The 22,179-nt window shown below is 47.6% G+C and overlaps 1 protein-coding gene across 2 annotated transcripts in view; it reads right to left on the bottom strand.

Annotated features, from left to right (window-relative positions):
• Rhobtb1 (Rho related BTB domain containing 1) overlaps positions 1-22,179 on the bottom strand; it is a 64,070-nt gene that overhangs the window by 32,924 nt on the left and 8,967 nt on the right. For both annotated transcript variants that reach the window (XM_057751649.1, XM_057751648.1), the window contains exons 3-4: positions 4,972-5,173; positions 4,127-4,230 (exon numbers count right to left, since the gene is read on the bottom strand). In XM_057751649.1, the coding sequence (XP_057607632.1) occupies positions 4,127-4,230; positions 4,972-5,163 (296 nt within the window). In that variant the 5' untranslated portion in view covers positions 5,164-5,173. The remainder of the gene's footprint in view (positions 1-4,126; positions 4,231-4,971; positions 5,174-22,179) is intronic.

The following is a 22,179-nucleotide window of genomic DNA, read 5'->3' as shown; positions in this document are numbered from 1 at the left end:
AGAGCAAGTACCACACCGAGGTGCACCCAAGCGTGAGCGCTAACACTCTCGTATAACGAGCACCTGCATCTAGATTCACAGAACTGGGGACTTAGTCTAAGGCCACAGCAACAGTCAGTTCCTTGTGTTACAGAAGCTGTAGGACTTGATGTCTTCAGGGCACAACCTGTAATCACTTTCCTAATTACTAATATACGGAGGCTATGCTTTGGGTAGCATTCCTGTGTCCATTTGTAAAGCCTTCTGTCAGGGCTGGGGACTGGAGAAGAGCACAGGTCACCTGTGTTGGGGACGAAAGGCAGGGAGGCACCAAAATACTCAGCTGTCTAGATAAATAGTATTTTTTTTTCAAAAATTGAAAATAAACCCACAACAAGTAAGGCAGCAGCATTTTAAGCAAAGACAAGATCAGTGAGCTTGAGGTGGGGAAGAAAAAAAAATCAAGCCAATGATGACTCTATCTTTAAAGTTATTTACATTTGCACTCCAAGGTATTCACTCGTTTTTATCTGGTCTTGACCTCAGCCAACCTTCTCCTGGCGTATCTGTGGTAGAAGAGGCTGTTTGTCACCCTGAAATCATCTGGAATGTTCCCGGATGGGCCAGGCAAACTCAAAAGACTCTAACAGATGCACTCATTGTTTCTTACTTTTCTCTTGTTATTGGCCATAAGCTCAGACAAAGACACAAACACCGGGTGACCAGAGTCTTGAATATTTTAAAGGGGCCTCCAAGAAGCACTGGAAACTAAGTGTAGCCGTGACGTATCTGATTTCGTGGACTTTTAACATGAAACCCAAACCATCTTATCTAAACAGACACGCAGAAGCCGCCAGCCCTGATTAACTTAACACGCACTGTATTCCTCATCGGGAGAGAAATCTTTATAAGATTATAGCATGCCTTAAACAAGTCCAGTTAGACTGTAAATATGCACAGAACTGCTGGCAAGGAGGGCAGTTGTGTTGGTTCTGAACTGTTCAGTTGACTGTTTTGGAAGGAAAATATTCCTTCCTCCCCAGTTACCCAGAATTTCCATTAGCTCTCAAGATGCTCTCTTGAGGGCTGGGAAGATGGCTCAGTAGCTAAAGTGCTTGCCACAAAAAGCAAAAGAACCCATGTAAGTGCCACATGGGTGCCGTGACTTGACTGTAATCCCAGCACTTAGAAAGCAGAGATCGGGGATCCCCAGAGTAAGTTGGCTAGCAGGAAGAGCCGTGTTGGGGAGCTCTGGATTTGACTGAGAGACCCTGCCTCAAAGAATAAGAGGAAAATGATTGCAGGACATTCCCACTACCACCCTCTACAGGTATGCACACACTTGTGCTCATGCATCTGCATACACATGTGCACACACACACATGCAGGCTTGTGGGCACACGCCATATATATATTTATTTAAGTTATGGGTGTGTCATCTCTACTCACAGCGAAAAGGTTCATGCTTGGCTGCTTAGGGATGCGTACAAAGCATTGGATTATTTGCTGAGGGTTAAGGAAATTACCAGAAGCCCTGCAACACCACAGCAGGGAGATGGGGGAATGCTAGTTTTTCACTCTTCTAGCAGAGAGCGTGAGATGAATGAGACCAGAAGGGAGTGTCAAGTGTGCCTGCCACCTAGTACCACTGCTAGCCACACTAGCTACAAGTGTGGCAGGATGTGGGCTTTGCAGCTCACTAGCAACACGGCTAGCCATGAGTGAGGCGGTGTGGCAGGACGTGAACCTTGCAGTTCACCAGACCAGGAAGGAAAGCTCAGTTCAGCTCTGTCTCAGTCGCCCGACCTTGGCCCTTCCTGTAGCTGCTTCCTCAACTGTGAAATGATCTTACTTCAATGAGGTCACCAAGACAACAACAAGGTGGGATAGGATATGGAGGGTGCGGGGCAGGAACTCAGACCCGCCTCCCGGGCTGCTTAGCTCTCATGTTGTAGTCACTGCTGATATCTTTAGCACCCTACAGAGTTTTTTTTTTGGGGGGGGGTGTCTGAACCTGGAGCAGATCAGTCAAGGAAACAGTGACATTGTAATGGTGTACACGAGCTTGGCTCAGAGGAGAGGGATTGAGCATCCTGTGTGTCCTTCTAAAGTCACAGCCCATGCCATTTGCCAATTTTTTTAGGGTGCCCAGTATCAAAGTGTGACCAGTCATTCTCATAGATAAGTGATATTCTTTTAAGAAAAGGCTCTTTCTTGAAAAAAAAAAAAAAGCTGATGAAGAACCAGAGAAGAGCTTTAAAAATTCATTTAAAAGTGGATGGTGCATGGCGGTCTTAGGACCCCACCAGCTGTTGTGCCAGGATGGGTAACTTGCCTTCCCGAGGACAAAGGATCCAGATGGGAAACTATGGACAAGGACTCTAGTCTTAAGCCTTTGCACAAACACGGAAGAACAAACAAAACTCTGCTCCCCAATGTGGGGTCATTTTCGGCTGCATCCTATCTAAAATGAGATGGAGGTGCACATCAGTTGGGGAGGCGGGGGAGCCCCAAGTCCTGGAGAGCTGCAGGCGAGGCTGCACCTTGAAACTCAGGACCGGGAAACAGGTGAGGGAATTGTCACCTGTAGTGTAGGGTCTATCTGCCTCCTAGGGTCCCCCACGGGATGCGCTGCACAATGTCAGCTGAGCTCCTGCCATGTTGGCGGAGATCTGGGAAGACCTTTGATACACTGGGTCTATTTTTCTGGTAGGCAGAGTGGAGGTGGAGGTTAAACAGTCGCCAGGAAGCTACAGAGAGAGCAATGGCATTCTGCGTCCAGTTAGACCGTGTTAGAAAGTTTTCAAATCCAACTTGGCCAACTGCCTGCCATTGATTTCTACTGGATCTGCTGGAATGCTCCAGAAAACAGACCATCGTGAAACTCCTTTGCACCGAGAAGCAGAGAAAGCCAGCATTGAGGCCCAAGACGTCTTGACATGCGTCTGGTTTCTCTCACTATCACCCTAGGGATCCAATGAATTACTTGAACAAGGTTCTAAATGCCTTGGGATGTACCCTGAGTACCTCAAAGTTTACGCCGGTTGGTCACTATTGAGTGGCCCACACCAAGGACAGTAAAAATAAGTAAAACAAAAACAAACAAAACAAGACAAAAAACAGGCGCGGGGCCTGGAATGTGGCTCAGTGCTCAAGAACACTTCTCGTTCTTGCGGAGGACCTGGGTTTGGCTCTTGGCATCCGTGTAGCTGCTCACAATAGTTTGTAACTCCAGTTCCAGGGGGATCTGGACGCCCTCTTCTGACCTCTTAGTGCTCCTGCACACGTGTGGCGCACCTACATACACTAAGGCATGTGCGCATGCAGACACGCATACACGCACACACACCCAGGACAGGGTTTCCACACCAAAGTGATTACTTGAAACTGCAATTGTGCTCTTCTTTCTCCACAAGTGATAAAAAGGGGAAGCCATCGTGAAGTTAAATGACTTTCTCAGAGCAATGAAAAGAGGTAGCTGAAGCTACCACGGACTGAAAGGAACTCCTACCACTACCAAATTTTCAAAAAAAAAAAAAAAAAGTGTAGATTACTGGGCCTTGGATTAATTTAGCACCGCACATTAAGTGTTTCCAGAATGAAGCTGATGGCTGAGATGGGGGTAGTTCTCAGTTCTAGTCTCTCCTTCCTAGGGGGTCTGTGGCAGCAGGCCTGGAGGCTGTGGGCATGGGAAGGGACAAGGTGAAAACAGGCAGGCAGTAGGAAGTTCCTCACAGGAACCAAGGCTCCCGAAGCCAGCCTGTTGCCTGGGGTGAGGGGAAGCACTTGCTGTTGCCACGTCAGTGAGGTCAGTGCAAGTGACAGAACCTTAGGGCAAGGACACAGAGCACTGAACCCTAAGTCCGTGGAGTCCCAGGAAAGAGCAGTTTGCTTTGTTGGGAGTGAGGGGACAGGTGACTTTAGCACTGTCATGGGGCAGGACAAGGTCTGTTGTACATTGTGAACTTGTGGGGCTCTTAAAGTCTCACGGGAGCCAAACAGCTCCCATTGAGACTGTGCAACTTCTGCTAAGTGGGCCACATCACACTGTGTCTCAAACACAGATGTTTCCAGTGGCTTTCTTAACCCGCTGAGGATGGGGATAGGGAACTGGGCGCAACCACGGGCTTCCCTGGCCCTGTTTTACCTGCCATAGGCGAAACGCCTGTCTTTGTGGTGATCTCCAAAAGTGTCCCAAAGCCTGAGAGAAATGCTCACTTCGTCGACGACATCCCTGGATCGCTCCAGGACCTGTGGCAGCAGGGAAGAGGAAGAAGTGTATGAGAGAAGGGGCATGCGAAGGGAGGGAGTGTGACAGGGGAGTGTGGAGGGTATGTGGGGGGTTGAGGTGGTATGTTCAAGTGTTATTCCACAGGAGTTTTCTTTAGGCCTTTTCACCATCAGGTGGGACATGAGACAACACCTAGCTCACCTTCCCCATCATGTGACTCAGGCTTCCTTTGGTGTACCATACTTTGCTTTTTTTTCCTGGTACCAAACAGGTGACTTCTATTTTTGATGTGCAATATAGCCAGTTGCCTCCTTTATTTTTTAATCAGACTAATAAATAGCAAACAGGAGTGATGGCCTAAGCATTATTTTAAAGTTTCCTTTCCTTCCTTCCTTCCTTCCTTCCTTCCTTCCTTCCTTCCTTCCTTCCTTCCTTCCTTCCTTCCTTCCTTCCTTCCTTCCTGTCTTCCTTCCTGTCTTCCTTCCTTCTTTTCTTTCTTTCTTCCTTTCTTCTTTTCTTTCTTCCTTCCTGTCTTCCTTCATTCCTTACTTCCTTTTTCCCCCCCTCTAGCCCAAGTTAGCCTTAAATTTCCCTATCTTCCTGCCTTAGCTTCTTGAACACTGGGATCAGAGGCCTGGGCCACCATGCCAGGCAAACTACTATTCGATCCAGGTTTCTGTTTGTTCTTGAGGCAGGGTCTCAAGCAGTTCAGGCTGGCCTGGAGCCGGCTATGTAGCCGAGGATAAAGCTATGTGCCTTACCTCCTGGCAGACACGATACTGGTCAATGGCCCACACGGTGGGCACGTGGGTGGCCAGCAGCTGGTACTGGGTCAGCGTGGTGTTGCATGCCCGGGCGCAGATCAGGCGAGTCTTCCCCACCGCGTTGTCGCCCACGACCACACACTTGATGGTTTCAACGTTGGGTCTTTCGTAGTCCATGTCCGTGTCCATTTATAAAGCTCTGGAAAGAAGATGGCAGACGCCGAGTTAGAGAGGCCAGGGACTTTCCATGGCCGCTCACAATGGTTTGCCTCTGTTCCGCCACGTCCTTGGAGGTGCCTGAGCACCGGCAAGGAGTTTGGAAGTGAAACTTAAGCTTTCTTTTTATATCTCACGCTAGAACAAAAACACTACACTGTTATTTTGACCCCGAACGGTTTATTCCGGTGAACGTGTTATTTTCTCCTTGGTTTTCTCTAAACATAATCTGCCGACTGCAGACCCGTCCAGGCATTGCTGGCACACAGACATAGCCCCCAGCCACGCCTGTTGACCAGCTAGTGAGCCTGGTCGCTTACAGGGTTGAGCTTTGATGCCTGGCCCTTGGCTGCCCAAGAAATATTCTCATTTGCCCTGCCACAGTCTTTAAACTATGCAGGGTCTGGCATGGACGTGTCCCATGCAAGTTCATAACAGCTACGGTGGCCTGGAAGAGAACCAAAGTATGGGCTGAAAAACTGCCCCATGTGAGCGAACAGGAAGATCCAGGTTCAAATTCTGACACGCTAATGAGATGAACGCTTTAGTCATTCATTCACTATTTATAGTCACCATCCGGATTGACACGACAAAGTATTCTCCAGAGAGCTCACCAAAGCTAGCTATACAAAAGCATTCCCCCTCCCCTGCTCAGCGTTTTCATCAAGGAATCTAGAACATAGGGTGAAGGTGGACACTACCAGGAGAACAAAGCATGTGAGACCTTCCTGAAATACCAGGGAGGTTAAAAGATAGTTGCAGACTTAGCATGGTGGCTCACACTCCTAACCCTGGCTGCTTTTGTCGGCTGAGGGAGGAAGTTTGAAAGCTCCACTCTAGCCTGGGCTACGTATCAATATCATGTCTCAACAAACCAAAACACACAAACACCCCAAGAGATCAGAGTCTTTCAAGAGAAAGAGGAAAAGAAACTGCTGTTATGGTCATGCTTTCTGGAACCAGGCCCTCCACACAACAGAAAGCAGTCGCCTGGCTGCAGGCAGCCTCCAGGATGCTGTCAGATTTCGATGATTCATCACTGGCCCCTCCAGGAGATCTAACCTGAGCAAATTGGTCAGGTCGTCATTCCAGGAGAGCTGAACTCAAGTGAACTGAGGAGAGCCATCCTCTGGATGCAAAGACAGCGGTGCACAGCTCCGACCAGGGCAGAGGCTGCCTTCTCACAGCCAGGCCTTGTCCAAAGGTGAAGCCATTCTGAAGTGCTGTCTGCTAGCCATAGTGGCTTGTCACAGGCAGCTGTGCAGTCTGAGGGTGGGGGCAGGTGTGTGGTTTGGTTAGGCTTTGATCTGTGATTTGGGTAGCACAAAGATGCTGAAAATAGCCAGCAGTACCCCATTTGTGTGTGTGTGTGTGTGTTTGAAAACATCTTGGCACAAAAACAAACATCTAATCCTGATGGTCAGGGTCAGTCAGGTGTGGTGGCTCCTGCAATTGTTCTCTTTAACATAAATTCTGTCTTATAATTCTACGATACGATATTTTTATTTCCTTGAGTAATCGACCAAGAACAGTGTGCCGGAAGCACGAATTTGGTATTGGATGAACGATTTTTCAATACTTCCCCTGGGGAATACCACCTATGTTAGAGACTAAAGCTAAAATTGCTAAATGTACCCAATGGCTAGGACAGACACATGATCAAGAATTATGTGACCCCAGAGACTGAACTGATGTCCAACAGGGGGCCTGTATGGGCCTGATCTAGGCCTTCTACATGTATGTTATAATTGTGTATCTTGGTCTCCTTGTGGGACTCCTAACGGTGGGAGGAGGGGCTGTCTCTAGACTCTTTTGCCTGCTTGAGGGATCTTTTCCGCTTGCTGGGTTGCCTTGCCTAGCCTTGTACCTGGTTATACCATGTCTTGTTATGCCATGTTTGGCTGATATCTCTGAGAACCCTATTTTCTGAAGAGAAACAGAGGAGTGGTTCTGGGGGAGAGGGGAGGTTGCAGGGAGGACTAGAAGGAGAGGAGGGAGGGGAAACTGTGGTCAGGATGTAATATGTGAGAGATGAATAAATTGAAAAAGGGAATTATATGACCTAATTCTCAAAGTGGTGAGTGTTAACAGTGGTGCCTCAGATGGAGTGAGTCTGAATCCTAGCTGCTCCTTCCTGACCTCCGACACTGGGTAGGGTTTACTTTCTGGGCCTCATTATTTTCATCTGTTCAGAGAGAATCATGGCAGCATCCATCTCCTCCAGCCAGTGACAGAGCTGAATAGATGAGTTTGCGTTCCGGGTGGAGTCTATGACTCCATTTCGAGGAAGATGGATGCTTTCAGAGGACTTCCAAACAGAGTGAGGCAGGAAGCCAGTTCAGAGGTAAACCCACAAAGTTAATACGGGCAGAGATCTCCCCAAAGAACAGGTTTTATAAGAGCTAATTCAAGGATAACTCAACCGAGAACTGAAGAAAATCAACACAATAAAAGGAATTGCTGACCTGACCCAACGACTCAAAAAGGAACCCAAAGGATAGTGCTTATTTGACAATATCCTGATGATGTTGCCAAGGAGGGGGGTGGTGAGCCAGTACACTGGCTTCATTAAAGTGAGGTACACTGCTTTGAATGTTCTCAGTGGTAGGACAATCTGAGTCTTTGCTGGAAGATTTGATTGTTTAGAAATACCAATTGTTTGGAAGAATACTTGAATTTAGGGACCTGCAAAATAAGAAGTTAAAAATAGAGAATTGGTTTTCTCGTTAGTCAGCAAACTAACTCTAACAGCAGATGCAGAAGAGGAGCTTCCACGTCCTGTGGATCAATAATACTTGGGTGAAATAAACACCCATGGTGCTTTCACACGCCTTTGAGGTGGTCACAAACCCTTCACGTTTCCTATTTAGGCTCCGTGGTTGTTTGGATAGAAACGCCCCCATAGACTCCTGTGTGTGAATGCCTGGCCCACAGAGAGCAGCACTATTAGGAGGTGTGGCCTCGTTAGAGGGGGTGTGTCACTGTGGATATGAGCTTTGAGGGCTCATGTATGCTCAAGATAGGCCTAGTGGGACAGTCTCCTTCTGCTGTCTGTGGATCAAGATGTAGAACTTTAAGCTACCTCTCTGGTACCATGTCTGCCTGCACACCACCATAGTTGCCACCATGATGATAATGAACTAACCCTCTGAAACTGTAAAGCAGACCTAATTAAATGTTTTCCTTTTTAAGAGTTGTTGTGATCATGGTGTCTCTCCACCGTAATAGAAACTTCGACTAACACAGGTTCTAACTATAAAAACTGTCTTCATTTTTAGGACATATTTATGACATATTTTAAAAGACAAAGCAACAATTGGGTGTCAAAGGTGGATATAACACCCGTAGGGGTTCTAATCCCAGCAACAGACTTAAGATCAGAGAGTACTGATTGACAGTCACAGGAGGAAATAATGGATAAGGGGGAGTAACTGGCAGAGTGGGGATTCACTGCTCACAGCGAACCAGGCTGCGGAGGTGGAGTTTGCAGTGAGTACTGCCGAGCTCCCTCACACCCGCACTATTTCATTTAGAGTAAACATTTCTTTTTCTGTGTATACAACAATCCAAAAATAACACAAGAATTCAAAGCTACCATCAGTGAGGCCAACTCAGGCCTTCCCAAAGTACCGGCAAATCAGTGCTCACAAGTTACGCACGTATGCACGCACCCACACACGCCCGCAATCCTGGAAGTGATTGTAAGAACGAGCAGTTTCATCCTTCTCTGCCTGTAGCGGGCTCCAGTTCATTCATAGCTACCCGCGCACGGCTGAGTGCGTTCTTATGACCACCTGGGTGATCACCGTCTGCTCTCTGATCTTCAGTTACTTACAACAGGAGTGATAAATGTTCTCCCTTTGACAGAGTTAATACATTTCCCTGCCATAAATCCTGCTAACCTGTGCATTCTTTTTGCCTTTAGATAAATATCCGAGGAGACAAGGAAGTCAGGAACGGGAGCTGTAGACTGGACCTCTTAGCTGTGTTTCTGACTTGAGCAAACGTGGAGGACACGGAAGCTGAGGGTTACAATATGCCTTGAAGCATCTACTCGCCCTGTCTGGATGCCAGAAACAGTGAATTTCTTTTATGACTGGCAAATAAACAGGAAGATTTGGTGGCTGGGGATCGAAGAACGAGAGGAAGCGGCTCTGGGCGCTGAGTGTCCGTTGCTCACGAGATGGACCTACGTGTTGTGGTCATGGTCCTCATGCTCAGACAGAAACGTGCCATTGGTGGGGGTCATCCCAGACTTTGCCTGCTGGTTCTATCGTGATCTGGACCACAGGCCAGCCCTCTCTATCTGCCACCATCTCTGCTCTGTAGCCACAGGATTAGGTGTTCTGTGCCCCGGCCTTGTAGCTTCCTCCTTTTGGTATCGAGGGTCCTTATCACAACTCAGACCGTTCATCCCTTTGGCTGAGTTTTGGGTATTGCTGTCACCAGGAACACCTTGCCTCTCTAATCTCAAATGTCAGAATGCAACACTACTGTCTTTAAAGCCAGCCCCTCACGATATGAGACAGTACAGCAGCCCTCAGCAGCAGGGCCAATCCATATCCCTTCCCCTTGAAGTCGGGTTAGCCTTGTTGTCATATGAGGTCAGGCTCCAGGGTCCTGCAGTTCCACAGCCATGCTGCAGGGACCCTGCCCTGAGCATGCCAGCTAAGGCTGCTGGACCAGCTGAACAGAGCCCAGGAACCATTGACACAGTCCTATGGTGGTGGCTGTCCCCATGGTTATGCAGCTCTTCCAGCTTCATTGACCCTCTTATTGGAAGTAGTTTTATGAATGAGTGAGGAGAGGCCAGCAGGGGAAGCATCTTATTGTTCTAAAGACAGCAAGTTTTGGGTTGGCTTGTTATGTAGTAGCAGTGACCTGAAGCACCCCTGTAAGGAGAATTCCCAGAACTCCGATGCCGGCGCCAATGTCACTGTTCTGCCAAAACACCTGACAGTAACCTCTTGAGCGAGAAGGGGTTGACTTTGAACCACAGTTTGAGAGTCCCATCAGTCATGGCAGGGACAGTAGAGGAAGCTGCATGCAGTACACCCTCAGTAAAGAAGGAGAGAGAGAGAGAGAGAGAGAGAGAGAGAGAGAGAGAGAGAGAGAGAGAGATGCTGGTCCTCAGCTCACTTTCTCCTTTCTAGTATGTTTGAGACTCCAGCCCAGTGCTGCCAACATTTTAAGGCTGGTCTTTCCACATCAGCCGAATCTATACACAGCCATGCCCAGAGTGTGGTTCTAGACCTTTTCAGGTGGACAATCAATATAAATGGGCACACAAGCCTCCCTTGGATGCTGGATCTATTCCACACAGTGATGGTGGATCCTGACAATTTTCCTCTGTGCCACCACTCTCTGCCTCCTGCACGGCATTTATCATATGCAGAGTAACAGCACCTGAAATCCATTTCCTAGTCCCTCTGCCTGTAATTTGCTCCACGGCATGGGGGCACTTAGAGTCACAGAAAGAAGCAAAGTGGCTGGCTATTTGGACTCAATGTACTTTTGAGTGTGCTTTAAATGTGGAAGAAGCAAGCTGGAAAGATATGGAAATGCTTTTCTGCTGGTCTTGAAAAGGAAGGAGACGGGGTCAGAGAGTTAGGGATACAGGTGATCTCTAGAAACGAGAAGGGGTAAGGAGCCATTTTCTTTTCCAGCCTCCAGGAGGAACAAAGCCCGCCAGTGCTTTAAGCTGAAGCACCTTTGACCTCCAGGGTTGAAGGTTAGCAAAGGTGTGTTGTTTCATGTCACATAGTGTTTGGTAATTTGTTCTGGACATCAGTGCTGCATGCTTTAGTCTCCCAATGGCTTCCTGAAATTCTAAGAGCTGTTTGGGACCTGACTAGACCTTTACAGGTCTTATGCCTTCTTCTGTCCTTCCCCCACTTCTTGCTCATCTGGAAAATTCTATTTATTCCTTAAAAGTGTTTTCAGATATGGTTACTTCTAGAAGATTTCCCAACTACCCTTCTTCTCCATGGACCAGTTTGCTCTGACTGACAGATGCTTGGAGCAGAGGTATCTGAGTTTTACTTCTACTTTTTATTAGAGCTGACATCCCCCAAATGCCCATCTCATTTACCCAGTGACATCACACTTCTGTAGAGTCCAGTTGTGTGCTAATGTGCATGAGTCCTCCTCCATGAGCCATGCCTACTGGTGCTGTCTGGTCCAAAGTTCCCCTCTTTGACGCTCTCTCTCTCAGTCATGGTCAAAGCAGCAACTATGTTGGAATATGACCTCAGCTCCTCTGGTGTCTTCAAGTCATTCCTCTTCCTATGGCTATACAGTGCTCACCCCGTAGGCCTTGAGAAATGGTTTCTATGGTGTCTTGTCTCTCCCTATGAAACAGGCTCCCAAGAAAGCATGGCTTCGTGACCTTAGAGTCTAGACCCCATAATTCCATGCTGAGGGGAACCCAGGATGGGCCAGTTTGCTCTCAGCAGGTGCACCTCAGTGTCTGATCACAGGAGAATGCAAGACTCCTTACTCACTAAGAAATTCAGGTCTTTGGGAGTATGAGGCAAGGTCCTTAATTAAGTTGGAGCAACCACTATTGGGGTGTGCCACCTCCCCTGTCATCACTTCCTCTGTCTCTCTTGAATGTGTTATTCTGATCAAGGCCCTGGGAGCAGTTTGTTTGAGAGTAGACGCTGGAGCCCCCAGCCCCATGCATGGCTAGCTTCCACAGCTGCAGTTTCTTGTTTCCATCAGAAACCAATAATCCCTAATGTAAGACATCGTTTAGGTTGGCAATCAGCAAAGATAGCGGCAGAACAAAGATTCTGGTATTTGAGGAGTCTGTCCTGAAGAAAAATTGAGAACTTACTACTACTGACAGGAACAAAAAAAGAAATGGCAGAAATTGCATAATAGTGACTATAGACAGTCCAATCATTTCCATTTTTGCAGAGGGTGTCAGGCTACATAATTGCCAATCTGGGCAGGCAGGGTCTGATTTACATATAAGATTAAACATCTTCAGTGCACTGGAGAGTGCTCCAGAGTTGGGGAAGGGGCAGTCGGGGTCAGGCCGGACTTTCCAGTCAAGCCTGCTCAGACTGGATCTCTGGGATAAAAGAAGTACAAGTCAGCAGAACTGTCACTCCCGTCTACGACAGTTTAAGTTCGATTAAATAACAGGATGCTCTGTAGAGGCCCGGGTGCCAGGAAACCCGGAGCCGCCTCTTGGGAATGAAGCGGTGCTTTGTGACACACCCTCTTGCGGCCCTTCCCTGAGTCCTGTGATAACAGCAAGGCCCTGTTTTCTGTTGTTTCAAAACTCGAGGTCAGTGAGGTTTGAGCCAGCAACGGACATACACTTTCTCTTTTACCTCAGCTACACTTAAGTTGCCTCCACTGAAGAAAAGAGAAAGGATTAAAAAACTTAAAAGATGTGGCCTGAGAGATGGCTCCCTGGGTAGAGGTACCTGGCTGCCGGGTCTGATGACCTGAGTTCAATTCCTGGGATGTATAGAGTGGAGGGAGAGAACAAACTCTCAAACTCTGTCCTCCGACTTTCACACTTGAGCCATGTACGTGTGCAAGTCGCTCTCTCTCTCTTTCTCTCTCTCTCACACACACACTAAACAAATGTAATAAAAATGAAAACAAAAGAAAACTTCAAAGATTATAAAAATGCTGGACTTGGTAGTGTGCACTTGTAAATTCTACCACTTGGGAAGCTGAGGCAGGAGGATCTCGGCTTTGAGACCATCCTAGGCTACATAGGGAGCCCCTAGCCTACCCGCCAAGCATGAAACCACCCCAGCTGGGTCGTGTGCTCCATTCTAGGCAGGCTGGCCTACTTTCTTGTACAAGCAGGCCACACAGCACTCCCTCGGATGGCTCTGCTTACGCCACAGCTCATCCTTTTCCAATCTCCTGGGCCAGCTACGGAAATGCATGCAGGCCTGTGGGTAGGTGGGAGGGACTGGGTCAAGAGCAAGGCTTGCTGTCTCCTTCAGAGTCAAATGCATACAGGTGTGCTGAGATCCTTGAAGACTGTGAAAGGCTACGAGAGAGAGAGAGAGAGAGAGAGAGAGAGAGAGAGAGAGAGAGAGAGAGAGAGAGAGAGAGAGACTGACTCTGAAGTGTAGGCTTGCAGACCAGGCCTCTATGAAGAGGTTCCATTTTCTTGCTGTCTGGAGTTGAGAGGCTCCTAGGCACAAGGCAGCAATGTCAGGAGCTCTCTGTAGATAGGACCAACAGAGGACAGTGTGTGTAATGATGGCAGTCAAGGCCACGTAATTTTTTTTTTCAGTGTGTGTGGTGATGACAGGCATAGGCCACACCATTCCTTTTCTCCATAGCTCATAGGAGTCTGGACTTCAGAGTTACTCCAAAGGCTGTGAGAATGGTGTTTCCACAGAAGAGCAGCAGGTTCTGGTGGCCCAGGGCCACCAGAATCATAAGGCTGCCACAAGAACAAAGAAAAGAAAGGGCAAGGGGACCATAAGAGAAAGCATTGTCTCTAGACCAGGGTGGGATCCACAGAGGTAGTCAAGCTGATAGGCCCCCGTTGTATCTTGGAAGGAGATGAATCAAAAGGCCTTTCCTTGTACACATACCTTCTTTGTAAGACAGATAATTCCATTTCTGTATATTCTGCTTATACCCCATCAGGGTTGTATATTTATCCTCATTATTTTGAGACATGGTCTCATGTAACCCAAGCTGGTCTCTACCTCCTTACGTAGCCAAGGGTGTCCTTGAACTTCTGAACCTCCTGCTTTTACCTCTCCAATGACAGATTTAAGTGTCTGGGGATTGAACCAGGGTTTGATGTGCCTTGTGCAAGCACTCCACTGACTGAGCCACATTTCTGGTTCTAGACTACACAATTTTGCTGTCAGAAGTTTTTTTTTTTTTTTTTTCCTCTTTAAATATTTCCACGGTACCTGGTCCATACGCACCTTTTAGTAAATGTTAAGTTGGTAAGTTGGGCACAGAAGTTCAGACATCCTACTGTTCCCAGGAGACCTTGCACCTGGGATTGGCAGTGGAACTGCCTCTGCTGATGGATTAGTAAGCCCAGTGGCCTTGACAGTGGTGGGTGAGAGGAACACTTTAAGGGACATCTGCTATGGCCCATCATGAGAGCAGTGCTTGGCAGGTGGCTTCATACCCACTACTGTCCGCCGGCGAGAAGGGGACTGTTGGAAGGCCTTGCTGGCTGGTCAGAGGATGTTGGGAGCTGTGAACCCCCAGATCCTGAATTTCTTGTAAGCAACTTGTTTTCCTCTGCTCTGACACAGCTTGCAGCTTCTCTGAGCACGAGACACTCAGGAGTTCCTGATGGCAGGGGAGTGGTTCCTGGTGCATTTGGCTGGGGTGTGGCTATCAGTTAAGGATCTCTATATAAGCGGCTCTGGTACACAATAAAGGGGCATTCCTGTTTCAAGGATGTCCCGTGTCTCTGTCTGTGAGTCTTTGTGTGTTTCAGTCTCCAGCTCCTTGCCTGGTTCATGAACTGTATGGTAGGACATGAAGCACAGACGGGCGCGGTGCGCTATAAGAGGGCACAGTCTATCATGGCCTGGCAGATTTTTCCAAAAACTCAATGACAGGGAGACTCCCTCCCTCCCCAGAGAAACTTCCTGCTCTCTACCTGTCCTTGTCTGGAGAATGCCCCTGGACTCAGGGAGGACTGACCTTATCTGAAAGCTGTCCTTAAGGCAGATGCCTGGTTTATCTTTAGCTTGACCCTTGGCACAGATTCCTGCTAGAAGCTTCCCCTGCTGCACATATAACTAAGACCTGTGCTAGGAGCCTTAGGATAGGACCATGCCCTGTAATGCAAAGTAGGGTTTGTCTCCAGGCTCCCCAATCCTATATATTCCTTATACTCTGGAAAAAGTTGAGCTGAGTCACCGAAGTCTGTCTCCCTGAGGTTTCTCTCTGTCACACCCACAGCTGTCTAAAACCCTGTTCCCCATTTCTGCTCCCTCCTCCCTCCTGGACCAAAGCAACCAATGATCTGGAGGAAGAAGCAAAGCCACAGGGAACCATGAGGATCAAGATCAGGTTCCTCCACCAAATGGGAAGTCAAGGAACACGGAAGAGCACCCACAAATACAGGCAAGAGGCACTAAGGGCTTTGTCTGGTTGGGAACAATAAAAGAACTTGGTGATTATTGTGCTTCAACACCTATCGCTAACTTATAAACCTTAAGAATAATTACATATAAAGGTACAGTGAATTCTCATTTCCTTTCAGACATTAGCAACCCAATTCAAAGTGTTCCCAAGCCCTTCTTGTGAGTCTGTGAGTCTTGTGAACCTGGCTAGAAAGGAGAAGGAAGAGGCACTTGAACCCATGAGATATAGAGATGGCCTGTAACAGATACAGAAGCTATACCATAAAGTGCAGCTAGCTGGCTTCAACAACAGTGCCAGGAAGAAGGGGGAGGAGTAGCCATATGCCAGAAGCTGAAGGAAGCCTGCCAGATCTCCTCCATGGAGCCAAGCAAGGAATTTACTTGTGGCCCGGGGCCTGCCCATTTTCAAAGGGAAAGAATTGGTCCCAGCAGTAAGCAGCACGCTCCTCATCACACAGAACCATACTGGAGTCATGAGGACTGGGATGACTTGGAACATGGCTGGAAAAATAGACTGTGGGGCCAGTGGAGGGCCTCTGAGAGATGGACATGTTGCTCTGAGCAGGGAGCAGCCCCAGGGCCTCTTGATGAAGATGGCCGGATAGAGAGATCTGAGCACGGAACAGGGATTTCTGTACTATCCTAGCGTCTGCCCACCTGCTTGCCCAGGCCTTTCTATCTAGATGCTGTGAGGGCCGGGGTTGTAATGCAAGGGTAAGGAGGGGTGGATTAAGGGGTGCTTTCCAAGTGTGACCCAGCATCGATGACTCCTGGGCTGCCACACTGCTCACTTTTGTCCTAACCTTGTGCCTGGAGTCCCTCTGCATCTGTACCACATTCATTAACTTCTGTCTTCTCTGGAACTGGATGGCTGTTGGGGACTTTGACAGAGCTAAGGACAACCAGAGGGATTTAGCATATATGTCAATCCTCAACCATCAGGCTCCCTCCCTCCCTTGCTCCCTCCTTCCTCCCTCCCTCCCTCCCTTGCTCCCTCCCTCTCTCCCTTCTTTCTTCCCTCCCTCCCTTGCTCCCTCCTTCCTCCCTCCTTCCCTCCCTCCCTTGCTCCCTCCCTTCCTTTCTCTCTTTTCCTCCTCTCTCTCTCTCTCTCTCTCTCTCTCTCTCTCTCTCTCTCTGTCTCTCGGATGGAAGAAGACACATGAGGCCTGTAACAAACCCTGGAGCAGATATTCTATGAGAGAGAACAAGAGAAAAGAAAATTAAAGCTGTGACCAATACCAATGAAGCTAAAATGCGTGGAAGCAAACAGCAAATGAGGTGAGGCAGGTCATGAAGTAAGAGAAGCAAAGGCAGCCTGTGAACGACACAAGGGGGTTCCACGTTAAAACCAAGACCAAACAGAAGGGAGAACACGGCTGGGCTTGTGAGGGACAGGCAGAACCAGAAACCCTTCTGCACACAGAACTGAAAACTGCAGTGGGGTGGCAGATAATGAAAGGGCTGGATGCCAAAGCACATCTCCCAGGTAGTGTTTGTTCCGAAGAACCGAGGACGCAGAGAGCAGCTAGATAGACCAGAGGAGAGGAGAGGAAGCCAGGCGCGGTGTCACGAATGACTAACCCCAGTCCTGAGAGGCGGATGAGGGGGCTTCAGGTCAGCCGGGGATGCGGCATGAGACATGAAAAACAGCCGGACAGCCTAATCAGTTTGAATCAGGCAATAACATCGTGTGTATAGGAAACTTATCTCCGAAGGATAACTTGGAAAGCAAAGAAAGGGCAGTTCCTACCAGAGACATCAAAGCAGTAACAAATCTCAGTGAATCAAAGGGCACACAGTGCCCAGGAAGAAATCCATGAGTTCAAGGGAAAGCTCACAGTGGTAATTGAAGCATGAGGGCTGAAAAATAATAGCCAATCAGCACCAGAGTGGGAGAGAAAACGGAAGGGAGCAGGCGTGGGGCTGGAGTGACTGACACAGCAGAGTGGACAGGCATTCTGGGCATCTTCAGATCTATAGGAACCAGCCAACCTTCCTTCAGGTGTGTTTAGCACACTTGACATCATAAAGAGTAACTCCCCCCGCCCCCCGCCACCCACCCAAAGTGCCAATTCTATGAACCAAGTATTTTGGTCATCAAGAAATTAATGAAAGATCCAAGGGGAAAGTTTTACAACCACCGCCCCTGACCTCTTAGCCGTGAAAGGACTGCTTCCTGGAATAACCAGCTGAGGAAGTATCTCTACAAACATCCAACGCTTTCAAAAAATGTATCTGTTGTGTCTTTATTAAGAATGGCAGAAGTCAGGGGCTGAGGAATTGGCTATGCTGCGAGAGTTTGCTGCATAGACAGGAAGATATCCATGTTGGATTGCTGACACCCACCAAAACTCTGGGCTCAGCGGTGAGTGTCTATAATCCCAGCACTAGGAAAGAGGAGGCAGGACAATCCCTGGGGCTTGGCTGGCCAGACACACTAGCGGAATTTGCAAACTTTAGGTCCAATGAGACCCTGAGTAAGGTGATTTAAAAGGTAACGAGGCTGAGGAAGATAACTGTTGTCATCTTCTGGGTTCCACACATATACATACACACATGTATGATATGCTACACTGCATGAACACACACACACACGCACACACACGACAAAGCAAGCAATCGATAGCAAGTGGGGAGAGAATTAACAAGGGAGCTTGTTGTGTGATCTTGGGGAGTTCCCTCCCTCCCTCCCTCTTTCTTTCTTTCTTTCTTTCTTTCTTTCTTTCTTTCTTTCTTTCTTTCTTTCTTTCTTTCTTTCTTCCTCTCTTCCCTGCTTTCTTTCTTTCAAGACCTGTCTCACTGTGTAGCTCTTACTGGCCATGAACTCACAGCAACCCACCTGTCTCTGCACCTGCCTCTCAACTGGCACTAAAGGCACGCACCACCACAGTATGGGCATACTTCTTAAGCCAAGCCTCCATTTCCTCTATAAACTGGGGATAGCCCCACTCAAGAGGCTGTTTGGACATTAAATTAGAATGTGCTTGTGACATATTTGGATCACTTATGCACACCTCAGACGCGGGAGCCTGATCTCAGGCTGTTGATAAAGGTGTGTTTCTGCGAGTGGAGAGGAAAAGCAAATATCCCAGGGAACAGGGCAGGGTCATGTGAGAGTTGGAAGCACAGATGAGAGCACTATCAAATGCACAAGGAGACGCAGTCTAAAAGCAGGGAGCTCATCCTTCCCTTGGATGGAGCCCATCCCAGTGAGGTGGCACGGCCACCGTAACGGGCGAGAGATGGGTGCTAGAGAGAAGTGCTCCACACAATGTGTGAGTCTCACAACAAAACTCCGAAAGCATTCTCCTCAGAGTGCTTTGTTTCTAGGGCTCCCTCTTTTTTGGGGACCCCCCTCCGTCTCTCTGCCCACTAGGCCCTCTGTCTTTCCCTGGGATATACTTCCTTCCCTCTTGCAGGAGTAGCCATCACCGTCTGCTTGCTTCTTGCCTTTCCCATCCATTATGGAAGACCTGCTGCCAACTTAATGGACCTCCCTTGGGCCCCAGCCTCGTTAGTGAGAGGCGATTTCCATACATGACTTTTAAAATGTAGTAATGTGGAAATGATGTCCCTGTCATCTTGGAAAGCAGCATCAGCCTCTTCAATTGTAACAATAACACAAAGAACATTCTGGAAGGAAACAGTGAGCTCACAGCAGCAACTGTTGCTGAGTGAAACAGCAATGGCTCGTTCCTGTCTTTCCTTTCCATGTGCATGATGCATGTGTGTGTGTGTGGGTTCACGTGTGGCCTTGGACTTGCAGCGATCCACCTGCATCTGCCTCCACCAGTGCCAGCATTAAAGGTGTGAACCACCATGTTCAGTGTGCATTGTTTTTATAAAAGAAGTATTTTGGGTTTTAAAAATATAAGGACTATATAATGTAACCACACATTGCTAATTATATTGATATAATTTATATTGGTTTGTATAGGCACAAACCAGTTATAAAACTATTACTATTATTAGTGGTGTGTGTGTGTATGGTGTAGGCCAGAGGAAGGTTTGTGTGTTTATTTATTTATTATTCTCTATTATTATCTATCTATTTATTTATTATTCTCTATTATTCTCTATTTATTATTCTCTAATATTCTCTATTTATTATTATTATTATTATCTATTTATTATTCTCTCCCTTATTTCCTTTACACAGGGTCTCGATGAACCTGGGGCTAGGCTGCTGGCCAGCAAGCCCAGAGGTCCCTCCTGTTTTTGTAGCCACAGCGCTGGAGATACAGGCACAAGTGGCCATGCTCAGCTTCACATGAGGGTCCTGGGATATGAACTCAGGTCCTCACGTGTGGACAGCAAATGCTCTTTCCCACCAAACCCCTAAAAAGGCATTAAGGTTATTTTAATTTTTAATTTTAATTTTTATGTATATGGGCATCTTGTCTGTGTGTGCCTGGTCTTTTCGAGGCTAGAAGAGCGTGTCTGATCTCCTGGAGCTGGAGTTATAGACAGTTGTGAACTGCCGTATTGGGGCTGGGAATTGAACTCAGGTCCTCTGCAAAAGCAAACAAAGGTGGCAAGTGTTCCTAACCTCTGAGTCATCTCCCAGGATCCCTAAAAATGACTTTTGAGGATGCCTAAGTTGCTTAAAAAAGCATGCTTATAAAGTGCAGCCAACATGTTTTCCTCTGACACAGGCTTTCAAATGGAAAAATAAAAAAGAAGAACCAAAAACCAACCAGAACTCAAAATGATCTTCTGTTGACTACCAGACACAGAGACTGAACTAAATAAAAAGACAGCCGAGGCCACTCAGAACAAACACACACAATTCTATTTCTAGTAGAAGAGGAAAAATTCTTGGCTTTGAAAATTTGGGCATCCAAAGAAAATATTTATGCTAACAGAAATGAACACATTGAAGAAGTTAGAAAGCGAATGCGCTCTGCGGAAAACAGTCACCGTTACACTCTTCCAAGCATGGATCAGCTATGCAGTATGACTGAAATTGGCATTCGTTAAGAGTAAAGCAACCCTGAATTGCCCAATTGGCATACTGTGCGCATGTCTGTGTTTCTGAAGTCCCGGGCATGTAAATACTGATGCATGTTCATACACAGATTTCATACACTATTATTGCACTGGAAAGGGTGACTTCCGTGAGTTTTCAGAGCCAAGGGTGACAGAGTTGCACCTGAAACCATCATTAGTTAGTATAGATGAGGTGACAGTCAAATGAAGTCAAGTCAGGGTCTCTTGAATGGTTCACCTTGGCTCTGGGATTTAAGCACCTCAACCCCTTGGAAGTCGTGGTGGGGTGGCAGACACAGGCCAGTGTTGAAGGCATTCTTGTCGGTTTTTAAAATTGTATTTCTAACATTCTTCTGTGAGTGGTATATGTATGCGTGTGTGCATATGTGCACATACAGAGGCTAGAGGCCAGGTCTTCCTCAGCCACTTCCCATCTTCTATTTTGAGGCAGGGTCTCTCATTAAACTTAGAGTTGGAATACTGGCTAGTTCAGCGAGTTCCAGGAACCTGCCTTGTCCACTCCTGCCCCCATCCCAATACGGACATTGTGGGATCCAGCTTTTTGTGGGGATCCTGGAGATCTCAACTCAAGTCTTCATGTTCACATGACAAGTATTTTAGCGACGCGTTCAATTTCTAGCTCACCCAACTCGCTTTTGTGAAAGGTAACACATAACCTAGGCTAGTCTGTAACTGACATGCAGTTGAGGATGATCTTCAACTTTTGAATCTCCTGCCTTCACATCCATGCCTGCCTGGTGTTCTGGCTCTCAAGCTGTCTATCTGGAAGTCCTGTGGCTGTATTGTCTAAAAGGGTGTATGTACCCTGATGCACCTTTGTGATCCTCAGATACTTTTCCATGGACTCTACATATATGTTATACTTGGAGCCTCTTTTTTACAGACACCTTCCAGAGTTACTGTGTGGCTGAGCTATGGCAAAGAGCAGCCTGGGAAACCCTGGTCGAGAGTTAATAACGGCCATGCTGATCAGTTCTTTAAAGAGAGAGCAGGCCCTAAAGTGCTCCTCCGAGAGAGGGAGATTCCAACTTGGAGCCATGAATAACCCTGGTGCTGAGATGACAAGGGGCCAGTGTGTTTTGTAGACGGGTCTCTGCAAACATTCTCCAGAGCTGTTGGAGGACGGTTTCTCTGCAGCACAGACATTTGCAGAAGATGCAGTTTACCTGACCAACTGCAGTTAAACTCTGAGAAAACTGCATTATGCTCAGACCCAAGCAGACGGAAAAAAAAATCTCATTCTTTTTTCCCCTATTTTCTTCCTTACCACTCCTCTCCTCTCTCCACAAATCTCCCAAATGATATCTTAAAAGCAGGGGTCACCGGCTGACCAACCGAAGAGTAGCCCTCTCTCCAGACCAAGTCACGTCAGGGCAGAGCGCTTGGTGGACTTCTAGCTAAGGGAGTCCACTGTTGATCTTTGTTTGATCCACACCAGGAAATCACTTCCCTGAACTCTCTCTAGGAGCCTTACTGACTGGCTGCCAAACTCAGCCTTTGATTTCATCGCCACAATGTCTGTCACCCTCCCCCTGCTTAGCAATGTGGAGCCAGATATCATGACCCTTTAGAATAAGTGCAGATGTTCCTACGAGAGGGACAGCTGGGAACCCTGCATGCAAGAGTCAGGAGGACAATTTATGATCGACAGAAGCCATGGTCTCTGGACCTAGGGAAGTAAAGGCACCTTCACAAGAAGGAACCAATGGCCTTGGCTATGCAGTATGAGGAGAGGAGGGTGGCTGGACAGAAGTCAGGGAAGCAATCTGATGCCTGCTCAAATTCATGGGGGATTTGTTTTGATTAGAATAATGCTACTATCTACACCAGAATGTTCTTGGCACTTTAGTTCATAAGGACCAGCCACTGG

Source organism: Chionomys nivalis, chromosome 19 (assembly GCF_950005125.1).
Source record: "Chionomys nivalis chromosome 19, mChiNiv1.1, whole genome shotgun sequence".
Taxonomy (NCBI): domain Eukaryota; kingdom Metazoa; phylum Chordata; class Mammalia; order Rodentia; family Cricetidae; genus Chionomys; species Chionomys nivalis.
The sequence above is the reverse complement of the archived record's forward strand: the minus strand, read 5'-3'. Positions and strand labels throughout refer to the sequence as shown.